Source organism: Macaca fascicularis, chromosome 20 (assembly GCF_037993035.2).
Source record: "Macaca fascicularis isolate 582-1 chromosome 20, T2T-MFA8v1.1".
Taxonomy (NCBI): domain Eukaryota; kingdom Metazoa; phylum Chordata; class Mammalia; order Primates; family Cercopithecidae; genus Macaca; species Macaca fascicularis.
In genome coordinates this window covers 1973131-1994089 of record NC_088394.1, presented here as the reverse complement: position 1 = coordinate 1994089, position 20959 = coordinate 1973131, and the positions used below count along the sequence as shown (strand labels likewise).

General features: G+C 61.9%; 3 protein-coding genes and 1 long non-coding RNA gene across 5 annotated transcripts; 2 read left to right on the top strand and 2 right to left on the bottom strand.

Annotated features, from left to right (window-relative positions):
- The first annotated feature begins 2719 nt into the window (after positions 1 to 2719).
- LOC102140626 (putative serine protease 29) lies at positions 2720 to 5371 on the top strand. Its single transcript, XM_005590835.5, has 5 exons — positions 2720 to 2892; positions 3029 to 3209; positions 3304 to 3569; positions 4673 to 4836; positions 4962 to 5371. The coding sequence occupies exons 1-5, from the start codon at positions 2832 to 2834 to the stop codon at positions 5124 to 5126; spliced, it is 837 nt and encodes a 278-aa protein (XP_005590892.3). The 5' UTR covers positions 2720 to 2831; the 3' UTR covers positions 5127 to 5371.
- Positions 5372 to 11092: 5721 nt separating this feature from the next.
- LOC102141014 (putative serine protease 29) lies at positions 11093 to 13413 on the top strand. The gene is made up of 6 exons (XM_015442187.4): positions 11093 to 11147; positions 11252 to 11312; positions 11478 to 11658; positions 11753 to 12018; positions 12777 to 12940; positions 13024 to 13413. Exons 2-6 carry the CDS (start codon positions 11252 to 11254, stop codon positions 13186 to 13188), a joined length of 837 nt encoding a protein of 278 aa, XP_015297673.3. The 5' UTR covers positions 11093 to 11147; the 3' UTR covers positions 13189 to 13413.
- A 1448-nt stretch (positions 13414 to 14861) lies between these two features.
- LOC141409354 (uncharacterized) lies at positions 14862 to 15473 on the bottom strand. The gene is made up of 2 exons (XR_012429588.1): positions 15269 to 15473; positions 14862 to 15088 (listed from the first exon to the last, which is right to left on the bottom strand). It is a non-coding gene; the product is annotated as an uncharacterized lncRNA (long non-coding RNA).
- A 49-nt stretch (positions 15474 to 15522) lies between these two features.
- On the bottom strand, positions 15523 to 18306 carry LOC102140229 (tryptase alpha/beta-1). Of its 2 annotated transcripts, XM_045381730.3 has the most exons (6): positions 18264 to 18306; positions 18017 to 18077; positions 17693 to 17864; positions 17318 to 17583; positions 16156 to 16319; positions 15523 to 16085 (listed from the first exon to the last, which is right to left on the bottom strand). In XM_045381730.3, exons 2-6 carry the CDS (start codon positions 18075 to 18077, stop codon positions 15921 to 15923), a joined length of 828 nt encoding a protein of 275 aa, XP_045237665.2. In that variant the 5' UTR covers positions 18264 to 18306; the 3' UTR covers positions 15523 to 15920. The 2 variants fall into 2 exon arrangements, with proteins under 2 accessions (XP_045237665.2, XP_005590891.3); XM_005590834.5 differs by having other exon boundaries at positions 18017 to 18285.
- Between the last annotated feature and the right edge of the window lie 2653 nt (positions 18307 to 20959).

Here is a 20959-nt window from a genome sequence, read left to right as displayed (position 1 = left end):
TCCCGGTAGCTGGGTGGGGGCCCAGGAGGGTCCTGCACTGTGATGCAGCTGCGACATTATCCTGGTGTCCTGGGAGGGAGAGGAATCACCAAGAAAGCTCCCGGGCTAAGCAGCCATCCTCTCTTCTCCTTGGCCCTCTAGGTCTAAACACGGAACCCAGGTGATCCAGACCCGAGCTTCCCTCCCATCAGCCTCTCCTGGCCTCACCTGGCCAGGCCTCCCAGGCCTCCCATCCTCAGCTGCTCTCCTGTCTCCTTGCGTCTTCAGGTGGAGCTGCCCGTTCCACGGGCCTGGGTAGCACCTTGAAGTGGGCGTGGGTCAAGCGCTCTGGGAGTGAGGGGTGCGACTGCTACCAAAACAAAGCCAGAGGTCCTGGCCCACGACCGGTGAATGCAGCCAGGAGGGAGGGGCACAGGCGGCTGAGAGCCCATCCCAGGCAGCCTGGGGCTTCTCTCCTCCCCACGCGGGGAGGTCCACGGCTGGGCATGCAGGCGGAAGTCTGGCTGCAGAGGGTTTCACAGCTGCAGGCCCAGCCTCGGGACCCACTCCCTCAGCCTCCGGGGAATCCTGAGGCATCACCAGGAAGCTGCTGGTAGCACGGAGAGAGCTGGATTTTCTCCAGCTGGAGGACACGCAGACACACACACACGCTCATTCATACTCACATGCATGCACATACTCATACACGTATGCACACACTCATACATGCAGACACATATACACGCTCATTCATTCTCACATGCACGCACACACTCATACATGCATGCACACACTCATACATGCAGGCACACACACGGGCACACATGCACACATGCTGGCAACCACACAGTCATACACACTCACATGCACACATACATGCACGCACAAATGTACGCGCACACACCCACATACACACAGACACACATGCACACGCTGATACACATGCACACATACACGCATTCACACACGCTTACACTCACACACATGCACACACCCACACTTACATGCTCACATGACTCGTACATGCATGCACACACATGCACACATACACGCAGGCACACACACGCACACACTTATACACATGCACACACACTCATATACGCAAGCACACATACATGCAGGCACACACACTCAAACTCACATGCAAGCATACTTACACACTTACAGGAACATATGCATGCACACACATGCATACACACGCACACACATGCACTCACATGCACCACACACATACATGCAGGCACACACACTAACACATGTGCATGCACTCACATTTTCACACACACATGCACACACGCACACATACTCACATGCACACATGCACACACACATACACATGCACACACATATACCTGCATGCACACATACATGCATGCACACACACGCAAGACACACTCATACACGCATACACAAATACACAATGCACTCACACATGCACACACTCATGCACACATGCTTACACACATGCACACACACGTATACACTTACACATGCACGCACATGCACACACACTCATACATCATGCACACACATGCTTACACATGCTCACACACATGCATACAAACACATACACACACACGCACACTCACAAGCTCACACCCATGCACACGCATACACATGCACACACATACATGAACATACTCAGGCATGCACATACCCCATGCCCACACACGTATGCACACACACATGCACAGGCATGCACACACACCTACACCCACACGTGCACACACACAGGCACACACCCCACCCATTGACAGTGCTCCCTTGTGTTCCCACACCCCCACGATCACCTCCGTTACAATCTCATGGCAAAGCAAGACTCCTGGAGGAGAGGCTGTAGGGTTGGGCCTCGGCTTCTACTGTCCCTGTCGGCCCCAGAACGTGTCTGCCACCTGGGCTGAAACAGGCATTTGCTGCCGGGGCCCCGAGGCACAGCAGTGGGAGGCTGGGGCCTAGGGGGCTGGGTCCTGGCCTGAGAATGCAGCTTCCCACCCTCTGAGAATCCCAGTAGGTGTCCCAGAGCAGGGTGTGCCCCTCCTGCAATCTGAGGTTTGTATCTGATTAAAATAGGTTCCTGGAGCCCACCCAGAAGCTCTGCCTGTGTGGACTCTGCAAACTCCCTCCAAGGCTGGAGCCTGAGCCTGGGGCAGCCACCATGGAGCAGGCGGGTCCCCTGGCCCTAGGTCCAAGCGTCTCTGACGGGCCCTCTGGCTGATGCTTTTGCACCCGTGGAGGTGGGTACAAGTGCCCGTCCTGTCCTGGGTGGCCGGAGAGGCTGAGGGAGAGCTAGTTACCAGGCAGTTTCTCCTCTGAGGCCCAGGTGCTTCCTTGGCCTCTGGAGCACTGGCCACGAGAATGGGCAGCATGGCGACAACCCGGGCACTGTGGGCATTTGGGGCCAGGGATCCTCTGCAGTGGGGTCATCCTGTGCACCGGAGACATTTAGCCCCCCAACCCCGGCCTCTTCCCACTAAATGTGGGTGGTATCCCCATACCCCTGATAACCATAAATGTGCCCGGTGGGAGCCACTGGTGTAGACAGGGAACTCGGGTGCGGGGCCCTTGTTGGCCCAGCAGAGGGGATGCGAGGGGCTGGGGGTGGCCCCTGTCCTCACGGTCAGCCTGGTCACAGCCTGGGCTTGGAGCTACTGCTCCCACCCCCGAGGGGAGGAAGGTGTGACCGAGCCCCACCCACTCCCTTTGCAAGGAAGATAAAGCAGCTCCGGGCGGCTCCAGGAGGGCAGCTGTGGCCACAGACCACGGTGAGGACACTGACCACCGGCAGCCATCTGTGGCCTCCAGACCCAGGTCCTGCCCAGCTGTTCCCACCCAGCCCTCTCCTCCCTGCACAGATGCTGTGGCTGCTGTTCCTGGTCCTCCCCTGCCTGGGGAGCTCCATGCCCGAGACCCCAGGTGAGTCCTGGCCCCACCCCACACTGGACCTCAGGGACTGGGCTAGGACAGAGAGCTGACCCCCTCGTCGAGCAGGGCCTGGAAGCTCCTGGCATTGCAGGAGGGTGGCTCCCTGACCTCCTTCGGTTGTTCCCAGAGCCCGTCCCTGAGAATGACCTGGTGGGCATCGTGGGGGGCCACAACGCCCCCCAGGGGAAGTGGCCGTGGCAGGTCAGCCTGAGGATCTACAGCTACCACTGGGCCTCCTGGGTGCACATCTGCGGGGGCTCCCTCATCCACCCCCAGTGGGTGCTGACCGCCGCCCACTGCATTTTCCGGTGAGTCCTGGGCCGAGGACCCCAGCGAGGGGAGGTGGGAGTGGGGCCACCACAGACCAGGCCCCCTGAGCAGCCCAGGTCCATCCTCCCCCAGGAAGGACACCGACCCGTCCACCTACCGGATCCACGCCGGGGACGTGTATCTGTACGGGGGCCGGGGTCTGCTGAACATCAGCCGGATCATCGTCCACCCCAACTACGTCGCTGCCCACCTCGGATTCGACCTGGCCTTGCTGCAGCTGGCCACCCGCGTGGGCGCAGCAAGCAACGTTCAGCCGGTCACCCTGCCGCCCAAGGCCCTGAACTTCACCCTGGAGGACGAGTGCTGGCTGACCGGCTGGGGCAGGACGTCCTACTACAGTAAGAAGGGCTGGGGGGCGAGGGTCCTGGAGGGGCATGGGGAAGTTCCCCAGTTTTCCCCTCCATGCCCATTCCTGGAGGCAGGTCCCTCGGGGGCTGGTTCAGAAGCTCGGAAATAAATGGGACAGGGAAGGAAAGCAGCGTCCTGTAGCTCCCAGCTGTCCCCCCGGCGCGGCCTCTCAGCCCCCCGTGGCCGCCCTGATGCTCTGATATTTGTTTTACATTAAAGGCGGTAAAGGGCGTTTCACAGCTCTCCGGGTCTGCCAGCGGCGGGGGCGGAATCGGTTCAAGTCCCCGGGTCCGCAGCCTGCTGCCCTCACACTCTGCTGTGTGCGGGTTTTTGGGGTGGGGGTGGGAGGAAGAATCTGGTTGTGTTTTTTGATGGGGGAAGTCACGCTTCTTCCTGTGTTCTGGGACCTTTGGGCTGCAGGCCCCCGGGTGCCCCCCCGTCTGTGTCCTGGGGCTATGACAAGACGCACACCCTGGGTGCTTCACAGCACGGAGATGGGTTCTCCCAAGGTCCAGGTGTGGGCAGGGCCCTGCTCCCGCTCTGGCTCTAGGGGAGGGCCCCTCCTGGCTTCTCCCAGCCTCTGGTGGCCCTGGTGTCCCGGGGATCATGACCGCATGGCTCCCATCTCCGCCTGGGTCTTCATGTCACCTTCTCCTCTGGGCTGGGGCCGCCCCTGTTCCGCTTCTCATTAGGGCACCTGTCTTGGAATTAGGGCCGTTCCTAACCCAGCATGGCCTCATCCCACCTTAATCAATCTGCCAAGAATCTATTTCTAAATAAGACCCCATCCTGAAGCTTTGGAGGGACGTGAATGCCAGGACACCACCCAGCCTGGGTCTGTCTGCGGAATCTGAGCCCGTCTATCACGGCATGGGCTGAGGTCACACTCCCACCCAGGACAGATGGGGAAACTGAGGCTCAGGCTGGCTCCAGGTCGGAGTGACAAGAGCAGGACCAGAGCCCCAGGCCAGGGCATCACAGGTGGTTCGGGACCCCTCCCCATGGCTGCCTTGGCCGTGGTGGGTGTGAACGAATCCACCGCGTCGGGGACACAGCCCCCTGCTGCTTCCTGACTCCCCTCCTCCACCCCCAGCGCCACTACACCCACCCTACCGCCTGCAGCAGGTGCACATCCCACTGGAAGACCATGAGGCCTGTGAGGAGGGCTACAAGGAGTATCTGCACACCAGTGCCCACGGGAGGGTCATCCCGGAAGACATGCTGTGTGCCGGCAGCCTGGGCCGCGGCCCCTGCATGGTAAGATGTCTGGGTTCTGCCTTGCCCCGGGGGCGCCTCCTGGTCTGGGCCTCTCGAGGCTGGACAAGGAGTCCCGTTGTGCCAAGGCCCCTGGCGAGACGTGTGACTGTCCCCTCTCCCTGCAGGGGGACTCCGGAGGGCCCCTGGTCTGCAGGAAGGGAGGCTCCTGGGTCCAGGTGGGCGTGGTCAGCTGGGGGATCGGCTGCTCCACGATCCAGCTGCCAGCTGTCTTCACAAGCGTCCAGAGCCATGTCGCCTGGATCCGCCGGGAAATCAGGAAGTGTGGGTGAGCCCCGGGTGGGCCCGAGGATCCACGGAGGAGGCGGAGGCGGCAGCTTTGTCCCGACTTTCCCTGGTGGGGCTTTCTGATCCCCTCCACCCACACCTCCCGCCCACTTCCCCGTGCTTTAGCCCCGCTCCCATCCCCCTCTTCCTCCCCTCTCCTTCCCTGCCAGTTCCGAGAGGAGGGCGGAGGCGCCCATGGAGCTGGGGTGCCATGCGGCTGTGATCATCTCATTAAACAACTGAGCCAACAGGCTGGCAGTCAGAGTGGTCTTTGGGGCTGCAGAGGGGGTGGTCCAGCTCTCCCGTTTGGAATCCCTGAGTGCTGGGGGAACGGAGCAGGCCTGGCTTGGGCAGGTGGAGTTCGGGTGGGTGAGAGGCTCAGAGCCTCTCCTCCAAGCTTGGGGCCATCACTCCCTATCGTGGTTTTTTGTTGCTGTTTTACGGAGTCTCGTTCTGTCGCCCACGCTGGAGTGCAGCGCCTCCTGAGTATCTGGGATTACAGGCGCCCAACACCACACCTGGCTCATTTTTGTATTTTTAGTAGAGACGGGGTTTCACCATGTTGGCCAGGCTGGTCTCCAACACCTGACCTCAGGTGCTTCACCCACCTCAGCCTCCCGAAGTGCTGGGATTACAGCCCACTGCACCTCACCCCTATTGCGTTTTACATGCCGTGTACCCCACAAGCAAGGGTATTGGCAGGTTCACACACAATTCAGAGTCATTTTCAAGATCTCATTCATTCATGCCATTCATTTATTCATTCGTTCTACCGATGTCACTAGGTGGCATGTCCTGGACTATAGGGGAATAACCTTGTCCTACCCCAATCTCAGGACCTGGAGGTGATGGGTGTGTGACAGGGATTTGAAATGCAGCAGGAGGTCGTGTCATAGACAGAAGAGTCCACAGGAGAACAAGAGGCTGCTCCCCTGGGTGTCAGTGAGGTTTAGCCAGGAAGGGAAGCCTGAGTGGTCTCCGGAGGCGTCAGGTGTGGCTTGGTTGCAAGGCTGAGCCTGCAGGCTGGACAGAGGGCAGTGCCAGTCGGAAAAACCGATTGCACCTGCGGGAGAAGCCCGGAAACCCTTGCATCTCACCGCATCGTTAGAGCAGTGATAGCAAACTTGCGCTGTGCACATAAAGGGAACAATAAAGTTATTTTCACTGTGAGGAAAGACATTTAATCATTTCAGACTCTGCTATTGGGCGGGGTTCATCCTTCTAAATCACCAGCCCCCAGCTCTGTCCCCGGGGAATTTGGGTGGGACGGGGCTGAGCAAGGCTGGCCTGCACACACTTGGAGAAGTCCTCCCCCAGCTCTGGACCCACACCTCTCCCCTCAACTCACCCCAAGAGAAGCACGACTGGGAAGGGCTGGGGTGGCGTGTCTCGTCCAGATAATTGGAATAGACGGTGAAGTATGTGAATAAGTCATAATGAGTGACTAGTTGGAGGAGAGAGGGAGGGATGGGAAGATCGGAGAATGGATGGATGGGTGGGTGGATCGAGGGATAGAAGAATAGATGGATGGAGGCCGAGTGCGGTGGCTCATGCCTGGAATCTCAGCACTTTGGGAGGCCAAGGTGGGCAGATCACTTGAGGTCAGGAGTTCGAGATCAGTCTGGCCAACATGGTGAAACCTCGACTCTACTAAAATTACAAAAATTTGCCGGGCATGGTGGCACACACCTGTGGTCCCAGCTATTTGGGAGGCTGAGGGATGAGAATCACTTGAACCCAGGAGGCGGAGGTTGCAGTGAGCCAAGATCACACCACTGCACTCGAGCCTGGGACACAGAGTGAGAGTCTGTCTCAAAAAAAAAAAAAAAAAAAAAGTGGACGGATGAGTGGGTGAGTGAATGAATGTGTGGATGAGTGAGTGGGTGGATTGGTGAGTGAGTGGATGGATAGGTGGGTAGATGGGTGGATGGGTGATTGTGTGTGTGGTTGAGAGGATGGGTGAACAGATGGGTGAGTTGGTGTATGGATGGATGAGTGGATGGCTGGATGCGTGAGTGGATGGATGGGTGCAAGTTTGAGTGAATGGATAGATGGGTGGATGGGTGAGTGGGTGTGTGGTTGGGAGGACAGGTGAACGGATGGGCAAGTTGGTGGATGGATGGATGAATGGATGGCTGGATGGGTAAGTGGGCAGATGGGTGCATGGTTGAGTGGATAGATGGGTGGGTAGATGGGTGGAAGGGTGAGTGGGTGTGTGGTTGAAAGGATGAGTGAATGGATGGATGAGTTGGTGGATGGATGAGTGGATAGCAGGATGGGTGAATGGATGGGTGAGTTGGTGGATAGATGGATGAGTGTATGGCTGGATGGGTGAGTGGATGAATGGGTACATAGTTGAGTGGATAGATGGGTGGGTGAGTGGGTGTGTGGTTAGGAAGGTGGGTGAATGGATGGGTAAGTTGGCGGATAGATGGTAAGTGGACGGCTGGATGGGTGAGTGGATGGATGGATGGGCGGATGGGTAAGTGGGTGGATCTCAATGGCTCAGTGATCTCAGTTTGGGTATCATTTTGGACTCAGATACACCTGACTGAGCATTATGCATTGTGCGTAATTAACTGGGATAAGCATACATCTTCTGTACATGCAAGAACATTCATATTATTACTATTATTATTTCGAGACAGAGTCTCGCTTTGTTGCCCAGGCTGGAGTGCAGTGGTGCGATCTGGGCTTACTGCAACCTCTGTCTCCTGGGTTCAAGCAATTCTTCTGCCTGTCTCCCGAGTAGCTGGGATGACAGGTGTGTGCCACCACACTTGGCTAATTTTTTTTTTTTATGCTTTGGTAGAGATGGGATTTTGCTCTGTTGGCCAGGCTGGTCTTGAACTCCTGGCCTCGTGATCTACCCACCTTGACCTCCCAAAGTGCTGGGATTACAGGCGTGAACCACCGCGCCCGGCCCCTCCCATTATGGTTTATAACAGCAAATTATTGGAGACTGCCTGAATGTCCATGGAGAACGGGTGAAGTAAGTTTCCCTAAATCCATACAGCCGGGTACAACATGCCATTAAGCACGACGTTTCTCCTGCAGGTCGTCAGCAGGGAGGGAAGTGTTCACAGCACCGTCACCGCACAGTTGTCTCTCGTGAACACACGGGTGTACGCCGGGGAAGTGACGGCGGGCAGCGAGAGCGGGGACAGCAGGGTATAGAATTATGCAGAACTTCTACTTCAAAAATGTATTTTGGCCAAGGTCTTTTACCTTAAAAACTATTTCACATTGGAAGAAGATAATGTTTTCTGGTTTTTCAAGTCATATCGATGTGGTTTTTTTTTTTTTTTTTTTTTGAGACGGAGTCTCGCTCTGTCGCCCAGGCTGGAGTGCAGTGGCCGGATCTCGGCTCACTGCAAGCTCTGCCTCCCGGGTTTACGCCATTCTCCTGCCTCAGCCTCCCGAGTAGCTGGGACTACAGGCGCCCACCACCTCGCCCGGCTAGTTTTTTGTATTTTTTAGTAGAGACGGGGTTTCACCGTGTTAGCCAGGATGGTCTCCTGACCTCGTGATCCGCCCGTCTCGGCCTCCCAAAGTGCTGGGATTACAGGTTTGAGCCACCGTGCCCGGCCCGATGTGGGTTTTAACCTCATCACAAACTCCATTAAAACGCCTTTGGGAAATGGTCTCCCAACCCAGGAAGTGCAGCTCAGTAGCCTCGTCACAAAGGAGTGCCCAGTGTGAGCAGCGGGCACCCGGCGTGCAGGGTGCCAGGGGAAGACCAGCAGACGCCCGGGACGAGGAGCAGACTCCACCCTGTGCCCAGGAAGCGTCTTCCCAGGACCCCGGGAAGCAGGTGTGCAGGGCGTTGAAGGTCTGTGAGAGCTGACTCCACACCAGGGAAGCCAGACTGATGGACACCAGGGTTCCATTTGTACACAAAGGCTGAGTGACCTTGGGACATGGGAGAATCGTGGTCATGAGCCCTTCATCTCCCAGGTCCCAGTGACCTCCGGCTCTGCACACTCTGTTCTGAGGCCCCTGGGCCCCTGAGCTGGGACCCTCTGCCTGGTCTTTTCTCCAGCCCAACACTTTTGCAACACTGGCCTGAAGCAGCCACATCCTTTGCCTAATGATGTCCCTGGACTCGGGCACCCTGGCCGCAGGCCTGAACTTGACCCTATCATTGGCCAGGGCCTCTGACCCCAGTCTTAACGGTTGCACGGCCCCCAGTCCTTCCTCTGATCCTATCACCAAACGCTCTCATGGTGGTCTAGTCCTGACCCTATCAGGAGAAACAGGTATCCTGTTCCCAGGTGCCATTGCCCAACAGCCGCAGCCAGGACCGTCTGTGAGGGATGGGCCCGCACCTCCGTGGTCAGCACAGAAAGCAGGACACAGGGTGTTTCAAGAGCTGGCCCTCGTCCTGCCCTGTGTCCCTCGCTGTGCCGTGGTGGCCTTCCCAGGAGTGAGCCCCAGGCCGAGGTGGGGGTGTGAGGACGTCAGCCTTGCCGTCTCCATTCTCCCTCCCCCCCGAGGGCCGCCGCCCACTGGCCCTGGAGGAAGAGCCTGGGACATCTTGCCCTCCCTCCAGGTCTCTCCTGGGCTCTTTCTCCAGGTGCCTCCTGGCTCTTTCCAGGCCTGGGAAGCAAAGTGTTCTCTGACTGGCCGTGGGGCTCAGCCCTGCCTGGGCTGTCCCAAAGCCTCCCAGGTTCAGACTCCCAGTCCTAAATCCCAGCAGCTCCTGGCCACTCCACCCACCCACACTCCGCCACGCCCAGCGTGGGCTGCCCCAGAGCCAAGCACCCTGGCAATCCCATGCCCCGCTCCGGGCCCTCTGGCTCCCTCTGTCCACTCCAGTGCCGTCTGCCCAGGACCCCTGGACAGGCAGGGCTGAGGACAGACAGGACAGCCTGGCCTGGGACCCCCGAAGCAGAGCTCAGGGCCTGCCCCCCCACTCCCTGGCTGGAGGCGGCTCCAGGCCTGGGTGTGCTGTCTCCCCAGCCACCTTCCTTGTGGTTCCCAAGGCACAGCCAGCCCCGAGGACTCAGTCACTGTCACCACTGGCATCACCAGCCACCCAGAGGCCACTGAGAGCTGGGAGCTCAGCGGGCAAGGGCCTGAGCTGGGGTTGGAAGTGCTTTCCTGAGTCACCAAGGAGAGGCTTGTTCCTGGTGGATGAGGAAGGGGACGGAGGGTGGGGCTGGCGGCGAGCTGGGGGCTCCAGCCAGGAGGAGGAGACTCTGCTACCACTGGCTGAGCTGCTCGGCCTACCCAGAGTTGGGGCGAATTCCATTATGGAGCCCTGCGTGGACTCTGGGGAGGGGCCCCTCCAGCCCCCGGCAGTGGTGTCCACAATGCACCTGCCAGGACGTTCCAATGGGCCAGGGGCACAGTGTCTCTGTGAGGAAGAGAACCGTCTGCCCGGCCACCAGCGGAGGACAGCTGGGCCCAGGGTTGGGCCGCTGTGTGGACCTGGGATGACAGAGCCTGGGGTTGGCCATGGGGTCCCGGGTGCTGGATTCCATGGCCAGCACTTGGCTCCACTGGGCCCCGTTTCCACCCGTGCAGTGATGATTTGGCCTCAGGTCATGGGCCCAGGCCTTGGTGAAGCCCCACTGCTTTCGGTCTCTGTGCACTGATCTGCCTGTGGGCAGTGGTTCTAGAAGCTGGGAGCCCACTGTGCAGCCCCAGGGCAGGGACTCTGCCCACGTTGTCAACATTGTCACCACCTGCCCTGGGCATCGAGCAATCTTGGCCACCTGACTCTGAGCATCGTCAGGGGCGGCTCAAGGTGGGGACGCTATTTGACCTGCCTCGCCCGCAGTGCGGGAACCTGTTGGTGCTTCTGCAGTCGCAGCTGAGACACCCTTCTCTCCCCTAACCCTGCTGGCTCTACTCTGGCTGGCGATGCCGGTGGGAACAGCGACCCAGTGGCTGAACGAGAGGCCACTCCCCCGCCGCCCCTCCTCTGAGGAGAGGACTGACCAGGCAGCTGCCCACTTCCTGTGGTTGAGGATAAAGGGGCTCCGAGGGGCTGGGGGAGAGAGCTGCCGAGTGCCCGCACGGTAAGGGCATCATCCCCTCCCTGATGCCTGCGGGTGGCTCCTGGCCCCCACCCCCGATCCCGGGTCTGAGCCCCCAGCCCACACCCCACGCCCTCTCCCCACAGATGCTGCTGCTGCTGTTCCTGGCCGTCTCCTCCCTGGGGAGCTGCAGCGCGGGGAGCCCAGGTGAGTCCCGACCCCACACAGCCCTCCCTTCCCAGGGGCTCTGCCACCCCTGTCCTGAGGATCCAGGGCACACGTGCACAGACCAGCTTCTGCCCGAGGGCAGGCGCGGGGGTGAGGCTTGGGTGGCAGAGGCCGGGTTCCCTGACCTCCTCCCGGTGCTCCCAGTGCCCGTTCCCGAGAATGACCTGGTGGGCATCGTGGGGGGCCACAACGCCCCCCAGGGGAAGTGGCCGTGGCAGGTCAGCCTGAGGATCTACAGCTACCACTGGGCCTCCTGGGTGCACATATGCGGGGGCTCCCTCATCCACCCCCAGTGGGTGCTGACTGCCGCCCACTGCATTTTCCGGTGAGTCCCGGGCCGGGGACCCCAGCGAGGGGAGGTGGGAGTGGGGCCGCCGCAGACCAGGCCCCCTGAGCAGCCTGGGTCCGTCCTCCCCCAGGAAGGACACCGACCCGTCCACCTACCGGATCCACGCCGGGGATGTGTATCTGTACGGGGGCCGGGGTCTGCTGAACGTCAGCCGGATCATCGTCCACCCCAACTACGTCACCGCGGGGCTGGGTGCGGACGTGGCCCTGCTTCAGCTGGCAAAGCCCGTAATCTGTGCCGCTGACATCAGGACGGTCAAGCTCTCCCCGGTCTTGCTGGAGCTCACCCCGAGGGACAAGTGCTGGGTGACCGGCTGGGGCGCGATCAAGATGTTCGGTGCGTGTTGTGTGGGGGCTGGGGAAGGACTCAGCTGTGGGCCCAAAACGCCTCATTCCAGGGCTGGGGGGGCGGGGCGGGGGGGGTGAGTTCCAGAAAGGGAAGAAACGGAGCTGCTCACGGCTGTGCTATCACCTCCGGCTGCTCTACCTACAGCTCTGTGCTGCCCGGGCCCGGAGACTCGGGGGTCCCGTGACTGCCGATGGCCAGACCAAGCCCCAGACTCAATATTCAGAGGGGAAAATTCTTCCCACTTTTTTCTACTTAAGAAAGGCTTTTACTCTTTTTTTTTTGGGGGGGGGGCATGGTGGCTCACACCTGTAATCCCAGCACTTTGGGAGGCAGAGGCAAGGGGATTGCTTGAGCCCAGGAGTTTGAGGCCAGCCTGGCCAATATAGCAAGATCCCATCTCTAAAAAGGAAAAAAAAAAAAAAGGAAGAAACCCACCACAAACGAAAACAACTCAAAACCAAAAGGCATTTTTTGGAGGGGGAAAAAAAAAACCCAGAAAAACTCATCCCTCCGCTTTTCTCTGGTCCGTCCAACTGTGAGCCCTGGGAGTCTGGAGGGAGACAGGAGCCCTCACACCTCCTGGGGTCCCACACACCATGCTCAGGCCGGGAGCCTGAGACCCAGGGACGAGGGGCCTTTCGCAGCAGGGGAGCCACTTTCGCTCCCACCCAGGGGAGGCACTGGGGCTGCTGGGTAGATGGCAGGGGCGTCTCCGCTGTGCCAGCCCGGGTCACCTCTCCCCCTAGAGTCGCTGCCGCCGCCCTACCGCCTGCAGCAGGTGAGCGTGCAGGTGCTGGAGAACGCCGTCTGTGACCAGCAGTACCGCAAAGCCTCGGGGCTCACTGGCGACCGGCAGCTCATCCTGGATGATATGCTGTGTGCCGGCAGCGAGGGCCGTGACTCCTGCTACGTGAGTGCCCCGGGCCCGCCCTGCCTACCCGCCCTGCTCCCACCGCAGAGCTCAGCGGTGACCTCTTTCCTTCCCTTCGTCAGGGCGACTCCGGCGGCCCTCTGGTCTGCAGGGTGCAAAGATCCTGGCGCCTGGTGGGGGTGGTCAGCTGGGGCTACGGCTGCGCCCTGCGGGACTTTCCCGGCGTCTACGCCCGCGTCCAGACCTACGTGCCCTGGATCCTGAAGCAAGTCGGGGAATTGCCCTGAGCAGGCCGGGCTGGGCTCCCATCTGGGTCAGCTGAGGAGGGACCAGGACCTTCCTTCTCCCGGCGATCTCCGCTTCGGCCTCCGCTGCAGGCCACCAGCTTGAGCCCGACTTCTCTGGCTCCTAAGCACCCAGGACCTCCCTGATGCTGGGGTGGGGAAGGTGCCGGGGAAGGGAGGGCAGGGCCTCACTGCGTCTTTGTCTGATTAAAGAGCTGAGAAAGGGCAGAGTGTGCGGCGTCTCTGTGGGGTGGATTTGCGTTCCGAGCTGCAGCAGGCACGGTTTGCTCAGCCACCTCCTGTTGGAGGCCTCCACATTTCGGCTATGGTAGTAGAGATGCTGAGAACATTCATGGTCCAGGCTCTGCGTGGACGTGCGTCTCCCGTCCTCTGGGGGGGATACTCATGGGTGCTGCTTCAATGCCAGCTTCCAGATGAGGAAACCGAGGCAAGACACTCACCGGAGGTGGAGGCGCGGTGGGTGGGGGCTTGGGGGACCCAGGCCCGCACACGGCACGCCCCTCCTGTGCCGGGGCCTCCGTGTCCCTGGGCCCTGGCCTCCCAGGGCAGTGGTTAGGTTTAGGGTCCTGCCCCGACTCCCTCCTGTACCAGGCGTCGGGTCCCAGAGCTCAGACACTGCCATGCAGGGCAAGACGGGAGTGGACGGCAGCAAGAGGCCGAGCCTCCACAAGGTGTGGCTTCCTGGGCCGCTTCCTCTAAGGGCCATGCCAGTGTGGGCAGGGAGAGCAGTGCTCTGAGGGGCAGGTGACACCCAGAGCGGCCCCGTCCCTCCTCCCGCCCTGTTCATTCTGCACCTGGACCGGGCAGACTCAGCGCCCAGACCCCAGGCTGCAGGTCAATGTGTGGTTCCGGCATCAGCTCCCCTGGGTCCCCCAAACCTGGGGCTTCCTGCTCTGCCCCTGTGTTTCCAGGACCTCTGCAGGGCAGAGAAGAGGTGGAAGGCCAAATGGGAGGGTATGGTGCGGGGGGGGGGGGCTCCCAGTTCCTCCGCGGAAGTTTTTGCAGGTGAGTGGCTGGGGGACCGGCCGTCACCCTCCCACCTGCCCTCGCCTGCCCTGCCTGTCACTCCCGGGGGTGAGGGTGGGGTGGATCCCCACAGGGCAAGGGCTTCAGGGCAAACCCAGGCTCTGAGCCTCCGTGCAGAAACCACATCCGGGTTTACACTTTCTCCCACGTCCCTGGTCTTTCCGGAGTGGGGCAGAGCAGAGCAGGTAGGGGCACCCCGGCCGGGGGAGTCACCGCGCTCCAAGGCAGTGGGGAAAGGCTCCGGGGTGTGAACGGGTAGGGCACTGCCCTTTCTTTCCCGGGGACGTGGCTGCCTCCTACGCTCCTCACACTTCCCTTCCTGGGAGAAAGCGGGGAGCCCCAGGCCAGGTTGCCGGTTGCTCTAAACCCAGGGTGAGACCTGCCGGACACAGCCCAGGGCCTCAGGGGACGTGGCCACTGCCCGTGTACCAGGGCACCCTCAGCTGGGGTCCGGGGTCCAGGGTCCAGCTGTACCCGCCAATTCCCAGGGGGCTCCTGGGCCTCCCACACTGCCCTGGCTCCCTGGGCTTTCTTTTTTCTTTTTTTTTTTGGAGACGGAGCCTCGCTCTGTTGCGAGGGCTGGAGTGCAGTGGCCGGATCTCAGCTCACTGCAAGCTCCGCCTCCCGGGTTTGCGCCATTCTCCTGCCTCAGCCTCCCGAGTAGCTAGGACTACAGGCACCCGCCACCTCGTCCGGCTAGTTTTTTATATATATATTTTTTTAGTAGAGATGGGATTTCACCGTGTTAGCCAGGATGGTCTCGATCTCCTGACCTCGTGATCCGCCCGTCTCGGCCTCCCAAAGTGCTGGGATTACAGGCTTGAGCCACCACGCCCAGCCCTGCTCCCTGGGCTTTCTAAGACAGGTGGGGGGCAGTGATCAGTGCCATTCCCAAGTCCTCCGAGCCACGTCCCTGCCCAGCCGGACCCCGCTGGACCCTGCTCTGCCCTCGCAGCATTCAGAGTCCCTCCCTTGCAGCCCCCGATCTGTGCGACTCACAGGACACCAAGACCCAGACGGGAAGCCGAGGACTTACACCCTCAGTGCGGCCGCGGCAGGCTTCCGTGTTTGAGGGAGAAATCGCCTCTCTCTGCCGCGAGGACACCGAAATTAATTGCTTCTCCTCCAAACCGGGAGCCATGACTCACCGACCAGGGCTGCTGAGGAGGCCCCGCTCCACAGTGCCTTGGGGACCAGGACCCTGCAGCTCCCGTAGCTGCCCCAGGCCACGCCTGGACCCCTCCTCCCACGTGACACCCACGGCCAGAAACACGGTGACGGCCACACCTGTTTTTCATCATGCACTTTAATGAGAGTCAGCACTCAGGAGGATTGGCGCTCACCACCTGCTACCTGGGTGGGGGAGGGCTGGAGGGGCAGGGGGGGCTGGGGGTGGGCTCAGGGTAGGGGAGGAGGCTCAGGATGGGGGAGGGGGCTTAGGATGGGGGAGGGGGCTTAGGATGGGGGAGGAGGCTCAGGATTGGGGGACTCAAGAAAGGGGAGGGGCTCAGGGTAGGGGAGGGGGCTCAGGATGGAGGAGGGGCTCAGGATGGAGGAGGGGCTCAGGGTGGGTGAGGGGGCTCAGGATGGGGGAAGGTGTGGGGGGCAGTCGCCACCTGCGTCGGAAGCAGTGGTGGTTTGGACAGGAGGGGCTGGCCCTCCGCTGACCCGGGTGACACAGGCCTGGCTCAGGGCTTCTCGGGGACGTAGCGGTGGATCCAATCCAAGTAGTAGGTGACGCGGGTGTAGATGCCGGGCCGGTTGGGCAGGGCACAGCCCTCGCCCCAGCTGACCACGCCCGCCTGCAGCCAGGTGCCATTCACCTTGCAGACCAGGGGCCCTCCGGAGTCGCCCTGCGAAGGGCAGGGGTCAGCGCTCGCTGGCCAGGCTCCGGGGATCGGGGTGGGGGACGCGAGGACCCACCTGGCAGGAGTCGTGCTTTTCGCTCCCCGCACACAGCATGTCGTCGCGGACGATTCGAAAGCTGTCCCCCGTGTGGAGGCCGGTGTGATACTCCGCATCGCAAAGCTGGTTTTCCACTATGGGGACTTCCACCTCCTTCAGCGGGTACGGCGGCGGCAGGCGCACTGTGGGCAGAGCGGCAGGTGGAGCCGGGCCTGGGGCCGGATGGCTGCTGCAGCGTGGACTTGGCGGCCGAGTCATGGGCCGGGGAGACAGTGCCACGTGGCCAGCACCGTTCTGTGCCTGCGGCCCCGGGGAAGGGCGAAGGGCGGCGAGTGCGGGCCGGGCCCCTCCCCTGAGGCTGGTCCTGGGTCCCAGCCTCATTCAAGCCCCATCTGGGGAAGGGAGGGGAGGTCCCTGGAGGTTGCCAGGCTGGGCTCCATGGCAAAGGAGTGCAGGGCCTGGCCCCTGTCTCCCCCTGGGCTCAGCTGACTTTGGTCTGGGCTGGGCCCACGGTGCACGGTCAGACCCACGGTGGAGGGGAACACAGGGCCCTGGGCTCAGCTTCGCCTGTGTGTGGGGTGGAAGAGCAGGACTGTGGCTCTGGCCCCCTCTGAGTGACCCCGAGATCACAGCCCAGGGCCACTGCTCAGGCCCCAAAGCTTTGCTCTGAATTGTGGATAAAATGGGGACAAGACCTACTAGAAGTGAAAATGTGCCTCATGGAGGGTCAGAGTGAGCTTCATCCAGCCCCCCACAGCACCTGCCACCACCTCGAGTCCCAGGCCCCTGAGCTGACCGTGGCACAGGGAGCGAGGGCAGGAGGGTCTCATCTCAGCACCCGTCTCTCTCCTTCCAGCAAGACCCCCCTTGTGATTTCCCTCCACACATGGCAAGTCCGCGACGTACGAACTTTCGATGCACCCTTTCAGGCTAGGGGAAACCGAGGCACGGAGGTGCCAAGGGACTTGCCCAAGCCCTGCGGTTGGGGGGCGCCCAGGCCTGCTGGCCTCACCATCTCTGCTCAGTGCACCAGCTGCCTCTCGCCACCGCCCGCTCCATTCATCCTGGCCTCCAGAATCCCCTCCCTGAGCTGCCCCGAGGGACCCATCACCCCAGGGGCTGGCCCGTGACTGTGACCTGGTGCCCACCTGGCCCAGCCTCCCGCTGTCCCCGGACCCACCATCATTGTCCACGTCGCCCCAGCCGGTGACCCAGCACAGCGTCCCCGGGGGGAAGGTCTCCAAGGCAGGGGGCAGGGTGACCGTGTGGACGTGGCTGGAGACGTTCACGGGCTCCTCTAGCTCCAGCAGGGCAATGTCCGCCCCGATCTGGACAGCGTAGAACTGCGGGTGCACGATGATCCTGCTGACCGGCAGCAGCTGGTCCTGGTAGTAGAGGTGCTGCTCTCGCAGCTGCACCCTGAGGTCGGCCAGATCCTTGACGTCCCTGGCCAGCGGAGGCTCCCATTCAGGGCCCTGGGCAGCCTCCAGGAGCACCCGGGAGCCAGGGCACACATCCGGCCCTCGCCCACCCCACCAGGCCCCGGGAGACTCACGGTCCCACGCAGTGTGCCGCGGTCAGCACCCACTGGGGGTGGATGAGGGAGCCCCCACAGAAGTGCATCCAGTACTGGCCGTGGAGTCTCAGGCTCACCTGCCAGGGCCACTTGCTCCTGGAGGCCTCCTGCCCCCCGACGATGCCCACTCGCTGGAGGGCCTGGCCTGGGGCTGGGGCAGGAGCCAGTTCAGGACCAGGAAGCAGCCCCCGCCTGGGCCCAGCCCTTCCCTGTGTGGGGGCCAGCCCGGCCTCCCCAGAACCCACCCAGGCCCTGGCCTGTGGAATGTGGTGAGGGGCAGGGTGGACCCCGGCTGGGACTCACCAGGGGCCGCGTGGGCCGGGCTCACCAGGACGGGCAGCGCCAGCAGCAGCAGGTTCAGCATCTGGGGAGCAAGGAGGGGCATCGTGGGCCTGGCCGGGGCTCACGGGGCAGGGCTGGGGGCTACAGATTGTGGGGTGAAGAATGGAACTGGCATGGGGGGGCCTGGGTCTTGGTGCTCTGAGTCTGAGGCTGGGCCACTCTGCTCCAGGCGACGCTGATGTCAGGGTGTCTGAGAGTGGGGACTTACCCTGGCCGCTCGCTGTTCCTTCGCTTTCCCCTCCCCATTTATCCTTCCAGATCAGGACGGCGTGGAGGAGGGGCGCTGTGCCCTCCCATCCAGATATGGAGGAAGTGGGTGACTCAGACCCAGGGCCCCCATGTAACACGTGCCCCCGCCACCCTGACGCCCTCTGTGTGTGGGGCTGCCAGGCAGGCCGCGCCGAGGGCTGAGCACTGGAGGCTCGCAGCTCCGCCTGTCAGCTGGTGGATCCCAGCACCGGAACGCACCACCTTCCCGCTGGTGGGATCAGCTGCCCTGTCCCGGTGCCAGGAGGCCTTTAGGCACAGCTGCACCCAGGTGGCCTGGCTGCCCCATGCTACGAGACCAGTTGCCCCAAAACCTGTTTCCCCAAGAGGGACACGGGATGGGAACTCATGACCACGGGCCACCCTCCAAGAGACGGGAAGGAGCCCACGAGGTGGGAACATGACAGGTGTCATCTCTCCTACGGACTCCGAATCCACGGGGGTGGGGCCAGCCCTCCTCGACTCACTTGGTGGGGGGCTCACAAGAGACCCCCTTGTCAGATGAGGAAACAGCCTTGAGAGGGGACAGCACCGAGTGTCCTCAGCCAGCAAGGGGCCCTGCTCCCTGTAAGAATTAAAGAAAGAGGAGAGAAACACGAAGGGCGGCCTCACAGTCAACAGGGACACGTTTGTTTTAAGCAGACCGGAGAGGGGCGGCTGGCTGAGTTAGGTCAGAGGCACACGCTCTCAGACACTAAGAGTTTTTAAGGATTGAGGGCAGGAGAGCTTATCAGAGACTTGGAGTGCTTATGTGACTCTTCATTGCGCTTCTCTGGGAGGGATAGTTGTGTGTCTGTTCCCATACAACTTCCTGCAGCTGCAGGCATATGGATTACCCCGTCTGCTTTCAGCTTCCCTGTCTTAGTGCACCTGAAGGGAAAGGAAGGTGTTATTAAGGCCCAGTGTATGAGGGCGAAGTTTGGCAGTTACCCAAGAGACTTTCTCCCCACCTGCCCTGTGCTCCGCCTGCCTTGTCTGCTTTTTGGCTGCTTGTAGTTAGAAGAGAAGTGATGTCCTTGAAATGCAGGAGGCTGGAAAGGGAGCTGGAACTGAAAGCGGCGGTGTGTGTCCGAGATGTGGGTGCTCCTGTTCCATCACTCCCACTCCCCGTATGAGACTCAAGTCCTCCTGTGAGTCCTCAATGTCCACATCTGGGCTGTCTGTGCAGGTCCCCTGGTCTGCGGGTGCCTCATTATCGTGGAATCTGAGTTTCATCCGCAGAGGGAGGAGCAGACGAGAGTGCGGGTGTGACCTCAGGAGACCCAGCCCAGCTCCCCACGGACTCACCCCAGCCCCAGCCCAGCTCCCCACGGACTCACCCCAGCCCCAGCCCAGCTCCCCACGGACTCACCCCAGCCCCAGCCCAGCTCCCCACGGACTCACCCCAGCCCCAGCCCAGCTCCCCACGGACTCACCCCAGCCCCAGCCCAGCTCCCCACGGACTCACCCCAGCCCCAGCCCAGCTCCCCACGGACTCACCCCAGCCCCAGCCCAGCTCCCCACGGACTCACCCCAGCCCCAGCTCAGCTCCCCACGGACTCACCCCAGCCCCAGCCCAGCTCCCCAAGGACTCACCCCAGCCCCAGCCCAGCTCCCCACGGACTCACCCCAGCCCCAGGCCCCAGCTCTCCACGGTCTCACCCCGGGTCCCAGCTCCCCACGGTCTCACCCCGGGTCCCAGCTCCCCATGGTCTCACCCTAGCCCCAGCTCCCCATGGTCTCACTCCCGGTCCCAGCTCCCCACGGTCTCACCCCCGGGTCCCAGCTCCCCATGGTCTCATCCCCGGCCCCAGTTCCCCACGGTCTCACCCCCGGTCCCAGCTCCCTGTGCTCTCCGTCCATCCAGCACTGACACTGTCCCTGCAGGTCTGTCCACCCCACCTCCCAACTCCCCTGGGCCTGCTGGTCACTGAGGCCTCCAGCCCACCTCCTCCCCTTCTGAGCCCCAGGACCCCCTACCTGTCCCCCGACTGCCAACACAGGGCCACTCCAGGGCTCCCCCTGCCCCCACCCTGCTTGGGACCAGCCTGGTTTGGGGCTGACGCTGCACACCGAGGCCATATCCACCTGAACTCCTTCCAGGCAGCATCCCCAGGGCACAGGCAGGGGTGGCCCAGACCGCTCCTGCTCACGACCCTGCTCCTCATCCATTCTCTGGACAAACTCCCCAGAGGCCTCCACCTGCCCCGTCCTGGTTCCATGAACGAGGCCCACAAGACGGGACCCTCAGGAGCCCAGGAAGTGAGGGGATGGGGTGATGGGGGACACCAGGGACGAGGGTGGGGCAGGGACACGGGAGACACCAGGGTTGACAGTGAAGAAGAGACTCAGGGGACACTAGGGCTGAGGGAACCCGGGACACACGGGACGCCAGGGCTGGGGGAACCCGGGGACACACGGGACGCCAGGGCTGGGGGAACCCGGGGACACACGGGACTGTGGCTGGGGGAACCCGGGACACACGGGACGCCAGGGCTGGGGGAACCCGGGGACACACGGGACGCCAGGGCTGGGGGAACCCGGGGACACACGGGACGCCAGGGCTGGGGTGTGCAGAGGGCTCTGGCACCCCCGCGTCAGGGGCTCTGGTTCCTCCTCCTAGGAACTCCGACAGGGTCAGGCCTGGGAGGCGGACCA